Source organism: Globicephala melas, chromosome 8 (genome assembly GCF_963455315.2).
Source record: "Globicephala melas chromosome 8, mGloMel1.2, whole genome shotgun sequence".
In the NCBI taxonomy this organism is placed as follows: Eukaryota; Metazoa; Chordata; class Mammalia; order Artiodactyla; family Delphinidae; genus Globicephala; species Globicephala melas.
In genome coordinates, this window is record NC_083321.1 from 47,092,613 (window position 1) to 47,103,968 (window position 11,356).

Below are 11,356 nucleotides of genomic sequence, written 5' to 3' on the forward strand. Positions count from 1 at the left end.
CTTCTAACATTTTATATTTGTAGTGTAGTCCTTAACCTGATGTATTAAACAGAACAAATGTTTAGCTATGAGATAATTTATTATATTATACTTCCAATAATTATCAAATGGAAGTGCACAAACAAGTAGAAAAAGAAAGAAACTGGTCGCTTGAGAATTGACAGAATCCTTAAATATTAGTTATATTTGTGTGAGGTGCACTGCTCAATATTCACTTGAGAATGTGATAATGACCCCTGGTGCTTTTTTTTTTTTTTTTTTTACGGTACGTGGGCCTCTCACTGTTGTGGCCTCTCCCGTTGCGGAGCACAGCCTCCGCACGCGCAGGCTCAGCGGCCGTGGCTCACAGGCCCAGCCGCTCCGCGACATGTGGGATCTTCCCGGACCGGGGCACGAACCCGTGTCCCCTGCATCTGCAGGCGGACTCTCAACCACTGCGCCACCAGGGAAGTCCCCCCCTGGTGCTTTTTAATTCACATTTGAATCTCAAGAATCTTCAGAGATTTATCCTCAAAGGCAAACAATAAAATAGCACAGCTCTTATATTACAACAATGACTTTGAATTTATTACTGTAAGATGAATGAATTCTCATTTTTAGAGGTAAGATATTTGGCTTTTGTGAGTTAATCAGTTGTCCTGATTTTCAGTAACCATTTGAGAACACTTTACTCTCTAAAGTTGTATCTGTTCTCACAAGCCAGGAGAAACAGGGCAGATGCTATCCAGCAGTCAGCTAGCAAGTAACCTTAGCTGAATTAACCTGTTTCTATAGTCTACTTAGTGTATAAATAGGCATAATTCAAATTACCATGATTCCTCATTTTTCCACCCATAAGACAAACTCACATGGTCTTTCAAGGATATTAAACTTGGTACTCAGCCAATAAGTATTATACTATAAAATTCGCTACATTTAAGGTGCTTTGGGGACTTACTGTTTGTAAATATCTTGGAAAGACTTCCTTTGTTTATTGTTCTGAAGGCTTAGGCTTACAGGCAACCAGAGGCTTTTGGGCAAAGTTGAGAATACAAAGCCAGAAAACTTGGAGATGAGTTTCAACCTGGCAACTTGCTGGGTGAACCTGGGTACACTTCTTCACTTTTTAAGCTGGAACTTTATTCACCTGTATATTATGTTGAAACGAATACTATTTTGTTCTATATTACTCCAATTTGAAAACATAATTACATTAGGAAATGATCAGATTTGAGTGAATGTAGTTTACTTATGTCCTAGATATTAAACATGTAAGATTTTGCACAGTAATTATATTGATATTTCAAACTAATTGAGAAAACAATATTTAATTGTAAATGTTAAATAAACATAATACATTTATAATAGCTGACTTCATTTATAACCTTAATTCGACCTTTCTTTCCCTTTCTTCTTTGTCCAATTAAGAAAATTGTATTTCTCCTTTTAAAAACATGGTCTTGTTTTATTGAGAGAATTTGTAACCTTTGTGATTAACTAGGCACCTCTTTTATACTTTAGCTGTCAGAAAGTAGCAATGTAATTTGTTATCCACCCATTTCCAAGAGACTTGACTTCATCATAAGTATTCTTTAATTTCATTTATAGCATAGTTACTAAAGGAATGGACTGTATTCAAGCTACCTGAGATTCACATCTTTATTCTATAATTTGCTATGTAAACTTAGCTCAGTTACATTGCCAAATTCAGTTTCATTGTCTACAAATGAGATAAAATACTTAATATTATTTCATACAAATTAAAACAGAACTATATAGAAAATTCTTAACCCAAGGCTTGCCATTTAGTAAATATTCAATAACCGTTAGGTATTATATAATATAAAGAAGAAAAGATATACATTATTTGAAGCAGGTTTTCCCGTGTTTGTGCTGAAAACAATTTTTAAAATATAGAATACTCATTATATAAATAAATAAAATTTTCTACTCTATATATAAAAATAAAAGAATTTAAGTTTTTTACTCTAAAGTAAAAAAGATTAGTCCAAACCTAACTTGAATAATTTACTTGTTTATAATAAACTCTATGTGTATTAATAAAAAGAAAACCATCAAATTCAAAACTTCTTTAATGTAATGTCTCATCACAGGTTCATTTTGGTAGCAGCTACCCGATCTCATGGATTCCCAGGGGCATTGGAACAATACTGCAATGACAGGGTTCATTTTACTGGGCTTAACAAATGATCCAATTCTTCGAGTCATCCTCTTCACGATCATCCTTTGTATCTACCTGGTGACCATATGTGGCAATCTCAGCACAGTCATTCTTATCAGAATCTCTTCTCAGCTCCATCATCCTATGTATTTTTTTCTGAGCCACCTGGCCTTTGCTGACATAGGCTATTCATCTTCTGTTACACCCAATATGCTTGCAAATTTCCTGGTGGAGAGAAATACCATCTCCTATCTTGGATGTGCCATTCAACTTGGTTCAGTTGTTTTCTTTGGGTCAACTGAGTGCTTCCTTCTGGCTGCCATGGCATATGATCGCTTCGTGGCAATCTGCAGCCCACTGCTTTATTCCACCAAAATGTCCACACGAGTTTATGTTCAGTTACTCACAGTGGCTTATGTAGGTGGTTTTCTCAATGCTTGCTCTTTTACTATTTGCTTCTATTATTTACTTTTCTGTGGACCAAATCGAGTCAATCATGTTTTCTGTGATTTTGCTCCTTTGGTTGAACTCTCCTGTTCTGATATCAGTATCCCCGCAGTTGTCCCCTCATTTACAGCTGGCTCCATCATTGTGGTCACGGTGATTGTCATAGCCATCTCCTACATCTACATCCTTATCACCATTCTGAAGATGCGCTCCACCGAGGGGCACCACAAGGCCTTCTCCACCTGCACGTCTCACCTCACAGCAGTCACTCTGTTCTATGGGGCCATCACATTCATTTATGTGATGCCCAAGTCCAGCTTCTCCACTGATCAGAACAAGGTGGTGTGTGTGTTCTACACGGTGGTGATCCCCATGTTGAACCCCTCATCTACAGCCTGAGAAACAGTGAGATTAATGAGGCTCTGAAGAGAGAGCTTTGTTAAAAACTTAACTTCTCGATCTGTGCATCCATTCTCCTCCTAAGTTCTTTGATCATCTTTACGATCACTACTCTGAACTCTTTCTCAGGTAGATTGCCTATCTCCATACCTCTTAGTTCTTCTGGGGTTTTACCTTGTTCCTTTTTCTGGAACATGTTCCTCTGCAGCCTCGTTTTTTCTAAGTTGCTATTTGTATTTTTATATCTGTGGTAGGTTAGTTATGTTTCTCAACCTTGGAGAAGTGGCCCTCTGTAGGAGGCATCCTGTGCATCCCAGCAGTGCACTCCCCTCTCATCACCCAAGCTGTAGGTTCTAGGGGTTCCCCCTAAGAGGGCTGCATGGGTCCTTCTGTTGTGGCGGGTTGACTGTGTGGCTGGTCTGGTGGGCTTGGTTGGCTCCTAGTCTGGCTGGTTGCCAGGCCCTCCCTCGTGCGGATGCTGCTGGCTGCTGCTTAGTGGGCCCTGGTCACGAGGTGGCTGGTTGCAGAACTCTAGGGGGTCCCGGGACTCATGCTGGCTAGTGGTGGGTGGAGTCAGGGCCCCAAAGATTCTGAGGCTGCTGCCCACCCACTGGCAGTTGAAGATAAGTCCTGGGGTTAGCGCCAGATACTGGCAGGAAGAGCTGATTCCTGGAGCTGGCTGCAGGGCTCAGAGACCCTGGAGCTCGTTTCAGATCATCGGTGTGGGGGCTGGTTCCTGACACAGTTGGGTATGGGGTCCGGGAGGTCCTGAAGGTTGCATTGGCCTGCTAGTGGGCGGGGCCAGGGCCCAGCTGGTCCCAGGGTAGGGTCTGGCCTCCGTTCTGGTGTGTACTTCTGGTGTTTCCCCCCTGGTGGGTGAGGTTGGTCTAGAGGCAGGCTTCCTGGTGGGACTTGCTGGTGTCTGTCCCCTGGTGGGTAGAGCTGGGGTTTGGCCCTCTGGTGGGCAGGGCCTTGTCTAGGGCTGCGTCTAAAGGCAGCTGTGGGCTCTTTAGTCTTTAGGCAGCCTGTCTGCAGAAGGCTGGGGCTGTGTCCTCGCCCAGTTAGCTGCTTGGCCTGAGGCGTCCCAGCGCCGGCACCTGCAGGCTGTTGGGCTAATGAGCTGGAGGAAGACTTTAAAAATGGCGCCCGCCTGCAGCGGCGTCCACGCAGCAGAAGTAGCTCCTGAGGAAGGCTGCTGCCAGTGACTTTGTCCCCAGGGCGAGCCGCAGCCATGCCCCCTGCCTCTCCGGGAGACGCTCCAAGACCGGCAGGTAGGTCTGGCCCAGGCGCCTATCAAATTATTGCTTTTGCCCAGGTGTGCGTGGGACTTTGTGTGCGCCCTCTAAGTGGAGTGTCTATTTCCCCCGGTCCTGAGGGGCTCCTGCAGTTAAGCCCCACTGGCCTTCCATGCCAAATGCTCTGGGGGTCGTCTTCATGGTGCTGAACCCCCGCCTGGGCTGGGGGCCTGACGTGGGGCTCAGAACTCTCGCTCCTGTGGGAGGACCTCTGCACTATAATTATTCTCCAGTCTGAGGGTCGCCCACCCGGGGGTAATAGGGTTTGATTATATCGCGAGTCCGCCCTTTTCACCTGTTTTTTTGTGGTTCCTTCTTTGTATATTTAGTTGTAGAAGATCTTTTCTGGTAGGTTCCAGTCTTTTTCATCGATGGTTGTTGTGCATATAGTTGTGATTTTGGTGTGCTCCCTAGAGGAGGTGAGCTCAGTGTCCTTGTACTCCGACGTCTTGGCCACTCTCCCTAATCTTGCAATGACCTTTAAAATCGCCTCTTCCCATTCGATGAAGACTGCTTTGTTTTTCCTTTGTGCTTAGTCTAGCTTCACCTGCTCACCTCAGCTTGGGAGTAAAGAGAGAGCTTGCTAGAAAAATATTTTCTTAATTAATTTGTAATTTTTTTAGTATTTGATCTAATGATAGACCATAAAATAACAATAAAAGGACAGAGAGTGTCTGTGGTCGAAATATATTGGTCTGTATGTTATTAGACAATGGGAAGGCTCTTAGTAAAGGTCAGGTTAGATTTTCTGATATGAGAAAGTAAATTAGAAGCCCATAGTGAGCTACCATTAATAAAATGAAATTTAATTATTAGTAACACAAATTGGTTAACATGAAAAAATAATCTGCAGAAAATTCTATAAAATTTTATTCACATCTTTTCCAAAGTTGTACTCTGCTATAAGTTAAGGTTTTTGGATCTCCAAACTTTTGAGACTGTCCATTTCAACAGCAGCTTGTCCTGGAATGAGTGTGATAATTATAGTTATGACTGAGTACATTCTGAGGGGAGATGACCAAGTGGAACCAGACAGTAAAATTACTGGACACCTTCTTTTTGCATGGTTATCTGTAGATGATGGGCTTTTTGGACGCATAAATGCTGGCCTGTGTTCCTAGTCTGGCTCTAGCCTAGTTACAGGAGACTTCATAAAAGAACGGGATGAGATGCCCCTGACCAAACCAGCTGTGAATGCTTATGTCAGGTCAAAACTGGTGACTTCTCTGTGGAAATAAGCAGGGTTCCTGAATTCCTAGGGAGTGAGTAAACAAGCTCTTTAAGTGATTTTTCGTGGTCAGACGCAGCCTGTTAAGGAAGATTGAGGGGACTAGATTGTGTTTCCCCTGTGAAGTTTAATTTATCTGTATACACTGATGACTACCATATTTATTTCTGTTTCCCTGTCCTGTATTTAGTGCTTTAGACAAAAATATTTTTGTCTATTGAGTCTCAAGCACGAATTGTCTAAAGTAATTATCTCCTTCCACCGGCAACTTGCTCCCCTCCAGTGTTCCATAGCCTAATAAGAGGCACCATCGTTCAATCAACATATTGATTAGAAACCTGAGGGTAATTTAGTTTTCTCCCTCCACATGTTTGCACTCAGTGACAAAGTCTTGTACATTCTGAGTACAATATATATCTCCCATTGCTCTTCATTTTCATTGTCAGCACTTTTTTTCCCCAGCTACCACCTTATATATTTATTTTACAGTAGTACTCCTGTAATATTTGATTTTATGTGTCAATTTGGCTAGGCCACAGTGACCAGGTGTTTGGTCAAACATGAGTCTGGATGTTGCTGCGAAGGTGTTTTTTTAAGATGTGATTAACATTTAAATCGGTAGACTTTGAATAAAGCAGATTACTGTCCATAATGTGGGTGGCCCTCATCCAATCAGTTGAAAGCCTTAGGAGAAAAGACTTAAGTCCCCTTAAAAAGAAGGATTCTGTCTCCAGGATGCCTTTGGACTCAAAACTGTGACATCAACTCTTACTGGAAGTTCCAATCTCCTGGGCTGCCCTGTGCATTTTGGAATTGCCGGCTCCCATAAATGTGTGAGCCAATTCCTTTAAAATAAAAACAACAACAACATTATAGTGGTTCTGTTTCTCTGGAGAATCCTAGCTAATAGAACTCTAACCAGCTTTCCTCTCCCCTCTCTTACTGTCTTACAACTCATTCTCCATATACCAACCATGGCATAAATCTAAATAGGTTGCTTTCCGGGCGGCGGGGACGGAGGTGGGCCTGGCGGGTCCGCGCGGCCTTGGAGCCGGAGCCCGGGTCCCCCCCCCACTCCAGCGCCCGCCGCCGGCCGAGCCCCGCGCCCCGTGCCTCCGTCCTGGGTCGCGGTGGTCGGAGATGCGCCCGGGTCCACGGGACAGGCGAGCGCAGAGTGGGAGGTTCCGACGCCTCCGCGGAGCATCGCGGGTCCGGGGCTGGGGGCGCTGCGGCTTGCTATGCTCTCCGCTCTTTCCCGGCTCTGAAGCCTCGAGAACAAGGCTAGGCAGCAGTAGTTTAATGGGGAGTTTGCCTGCTGGGGACTAGGGGCCTGCTGGGGTCTCAGTTCTTGGCTGGCCCCGAACACGAGGTTGCCAGGCGCGTGAGGGCAGAGGGTAGGAGTGAGCCGCTGGTGCAGTGATGAGCAGGGAAGGAAGGACACTGGCTGTTGGCCTGTGAACCTAGGCAAGAAGGACCAGCCAACACAATCCAGACAAAGGTCCGTGGGCCCAGCTCTGTCCTGGGCGGCTGGTCAGTGGAAACGACCTGCGGGTGTGGCTCTTGTCACTCCTGGCTTCAGGACAGATCCTGCTGCCCAGGGCACCGCCCTCAGTCCTCCAGGAGAGTGCGCCTGAGTGGAGGGGTGGGGGGTGCCCGACTCAGCATGGCGGCCACGCATGTCTAGTGTGCCTACAAGGGCAGTGGGGAGCCTGGGGAAGTCATGGCCTTGGGAATGTCCTCTGATGAAAAAAGAGCCCGCAGTCTTATAAAATAACTTTTGTGTGGAACGTTGGTGTGTTGAAAAGCAGTTCTGTGTGCTTTTTTTCCCCCTTGGTGTGGATCAGCAGTGCTGAGGCAGCAGGCGTGATACAGAAGTGTGAGCAGAGACCGCCTGGAATCCCCAAACTCCAGGGAAACTAGAGGTGGCAGCAAGCCAGTGAAGAGGACAGGAGCTGGGGGCGGTGGCGCTGGCGGCAGCCCAGTAGGCGCCCCTCTTCTCAGGTCCCTAATCCTGGCTCCAGCTGGGTGGTCAGGGCAGCTGCAAGGTCTTCTGCGCGAGCAGAGCTCACAGTCCTGAGGGGTTCTTCGCTGTGTTTGGGCCCTCTCCCCCCATCCAAGGGGAGAAATCTAGATGAGGTTTAAGAATTAGTGCTTTAGGGCTTCCCTGGTGGCGCAGTGGTTGCGAGTCTGCCTGCCGATGCAGGGGACACGGGTTCATGCCCCGGTCTGGGCGGATCCCACATGCCGCGGAACGGCTGGGCCCGTGAGCCATGGCCGCTGAGCCTGCGTATCCGGAGCCTGTGCTCCACAACGGGAGAGGCCACAACAGTGAGAGGCCCACGTACGGCAAAAAAAAAAAAAAAAAAAAAAAAAGTGCTTTAAGAATGTGGATCTCATAGTTGAAACCTCGGAACACGTGTTTTCAGTACAAGGTGTTAAAGTGAAGGGACGCCTTTTCAAGGAGGGTGTCTCCATGTGGGCAGAACTAGAGAATAAATGGGTCTTAAATAAACAAAACAAAACAAACAAAAAAATCTGAATAGATTAATTCCTTTGTTAATATCCCCCAGACTTTGAATAAAGGCAACAATTCTTTACATGTTTACAAAGTCCTGAATGTGTCCCTATTATATTTCTATCTCTCAGCACTCTTCCCTCATTCCCCAAACATTCGAACTCTAGGTATCATTGGTATTCTTTTAAAACCACAGTATGTCCATATTCTTTGCCACCTTAGGACACTTTCACATGCAGTACCTCTGCCTGAATGCATTTTCCCTCTCACCTTTGTAACACCAACTTATGCTATATGTATGCACTTAAGTGTTGTTTCCCATCCTCTTGGAAGCCTTCTTCAGGCGCCAGACCAAATTAAGTACACCTGTTATCCCCCGTAGACACCCTCCCTACACACATATTATTTTTCAGAATACTCAGTGCACTTGCAACTACAGATTCAGTATTTGTTTTCTCCAGAATGCTGGGCTCTTCATATAGACACATTTAATGTCTTTCTTTTCCTGTGTGTCTAATTTTTACACACTTCCTGCAACACAGTAAGCATAAATGTATATTTAAAACGTATGAATGAAAAATTAATAAATGAGTGGATGTATGAAGGATTTGCTCTAGCATGAACCACTGACTTGGCGGCCTTTGAATCTGTTGAATGTCAGCCTGATTCAAGTGGTGGAACGTTTGTGTCAGATCCTGCTACACCTGTGATAGGCTTTTACACAAACCCATGCTCACCACAGTTAACACCACTGCCATGACACTGTTTAACTCAGATTGGTAAATAGCATCTCAGCCTGGTTTAGTAAAAGCTATGTAATCACTCTCTGCTGAATAATGTGTCCCTTATGCCTTGGAATGGTTGGAGAGTTAGAACATGTACAAGTCAAATGTTAGTAAGAGTAGTAGTAGCAGTAGCAAGAGAATTAGCAAAGGAGCTAACAATAGGAGATAGTTTACTACCTTCCAGTTACTGTTCCCAGTAATTACAAGTAGTGACCCAATTAATCCTCAGAATAACCCCAGAAGGTGTATTGTAATTCGTACTTTACAGAAGATGTAACTGAGGCATATAAAGGTTAAGCAAAAGTTCAAGGTCACAAATATCCTCTTAATACTCTGACTTCTTTTAAGGCACATCCTCTCTGTGGAGGGGCAGAATGAGGGGCTCTTTCATACTTCACCACCTGAGGACTTTCATTTGTCTGTGACACATTTCTTTCTAGCCAGCCCTTTCTGTTCAGAGTAAGTATGCAGACTCCTACATCTGGATATGTCAGGCAAACTTGTATTAGATCAACTTTCTGTCACAAAGTAAATAAGAAGCAGGAAAAATATTGTTAAATGTTTGAAGGCATAGACTTCTGGTTTCATTGAAGATGAAGTTGCTCCATACCCTTCAGGTCCTCCCTCTTATTACTAAAAACATGCCTAGATGAAGCAACAAACAAGCATAGGAAGATTCTAAACGGGACAGAGAAGAAGGCAAACCCCTAAGGACTTTGGACCTGAGGAAATCACATAGTGCTGAGTCCCTGCATTTTCTTATGGCTTCCATATATCCTGTACGGATTGCTGCACGAACCTCTAACTCAGAACCATCAAGAGACACAGACCAAAAACAGCTTTAAGAAAAGTCTGTTCTTGCTAGCCAAAGAACTGGGAAGAGGGTGACCTTAACAGAATAGAAAACATTTTTGCAATACCTGTCTTACTCCAGACAAATACCAGTGGAAAAATCGTACCTGTCTCCCACTGGCAGGATTCATTGGGGCCAAGCAGGGAGGTATTCTTCACCCCACCCACCCTTTGATTCTCCTGCCAGGGTATTGTCAGTGGGGTCCAGCAGGGAAATGAACCTCCTCTGTCATCTGGCAGCAATGAGACAATGAGGAAGTGTGAGGTGGTACTAGTTGGTACTCTGCTCCCCTGTAACCGCACCCCCCTTGTGAGTAGGGGTCCAGTGGAGACCTGAGCTTCCACCTCCACCTGCAACAACAGAGCAGTGTGAGCCAGCTCTGCAGGTCTCCCCTCCCTAGTGGCAGTGGAACCCAACAAGGAACTGACCTTACTTGGAAGAAAGGAGGTGTGCTAATTGGCATCACACTATAACTGGGAAGGAGATGACAAGGTGGTGGCGGGAGCTGCATTTGCATCTCGTTCATCTGCAAGGAGGCAGTGGGTGTCAGCACTCCATTTTCCCAGAGCTGTGTCACTAGTGCTCAGCAGGAAGCTGAAGAGATACACATACACCTAGTAGTTGCAGTGACAGGGGCCATCCTCCTAAAAAAGGATTGAATCTGATCCAGAGTCTCAAAATATCCTAAATGTCTCTGCTGCAGTAAAAATCGCTGTCATACCGAGAACCAGAAAAATTACAATTCAATGAGAAAAGACAATATATGTGTAGATCAAGATGAAAAGGATGTTGAAATTATCTGGTAAGGATTTTAAGGCAGACATCAAACAAATGCTTCAATGAGCAATCATTGAAATTCTATTTCTTTGAAATAGAAAAGTTACAGCAAAGAAATAGAATTATGAAGTATAACCAAGGGGAATTTCTAGATCTGAAAAATATAATCACTGAAGTTCAAAAGAAGCAATGGGATTAAGCAGAGGTGTTGGCACCGTATGTGTCACAGCCATCAGCATATCTTCAGGGAATGAGTTGCTGTGCTTGGGCCTCAAATAGACATAGCGAGCAAATCCAATAGTGTATGCACACTACAGTGAGGTGGAAGGAGCAAGTGGAGAAGGCCTTATACCTCCCCTGGGCAGAGGGTATCCTCATAACTATGGACCCAGTGAAGACACAGGAAATCATAATGAAAATAAAGCCGCCCACCAACACAATGGCAGAGAACAGAAAAATAGCCGTTTCATGCTAGGGAGTATAGTCACAGGCAAGGCAGACCACAGGTGAGATGTCGCAAAAGAAGTGTGGAAGGTGTTGGAGTCACAGAAAGACAAGTTGAATACTATGAGGACAGTGCACACAGAAACCAGGAACCCAGCCACCCAAGCGGCCATCATCCGCTGAAAGCAGATCTTATGGGTCATCAGGATGGAGTAGTGCAGTGGGTTGTGAATAGCAGTGTAACGGTCATAGGACATGGCAGCCATGATGAAGCAGTTATTGCCTGCCAAGCCAAAGAAGAAAAACATCTGTGTGGCACACTCAAGAAGAGAAATGGTCTTACTGTCTGATAGCAAGTCCACCAATACGTGGGGGATGATGACCATAGTGGTACAGGTTTCTGAAAAGGAGAGACCACAGAGGAGAAACTACATGGGGATGTGAAGGTTGTG

At 44.9% G+C, this 11,356-nt stretch overlaps 1 protein-coding gene and 1 pseudogene across 1 annotated transcript; one reads left to right on the forward strand and one right to left on the reverse strand.

Moving 5' to 3' along the window:
- Nucleotides 1–2,122: 2,122 nt before the first annotated feature.
- Nucleotides 2,123–3,007, forward strand: OR5P2 (olfactory receptor family 5 subfamily P member 2). The gene has a single exon (XM_030831094.2). The coding sequence runs from the start codon at nt 2,123–2,125 to the stop codon at nt 3,005–3,007; it is 885 nt and encodes a 294-aa protein (XP_030686954.2).
- A 3,508-nt stretch (nt 3,008–6,515) lies between these two features.
- Nucleotides 6,516–11,356, reverse strand: LOC115839436 (olfactory receptor 10Z1-like; annotated as a pseudogene).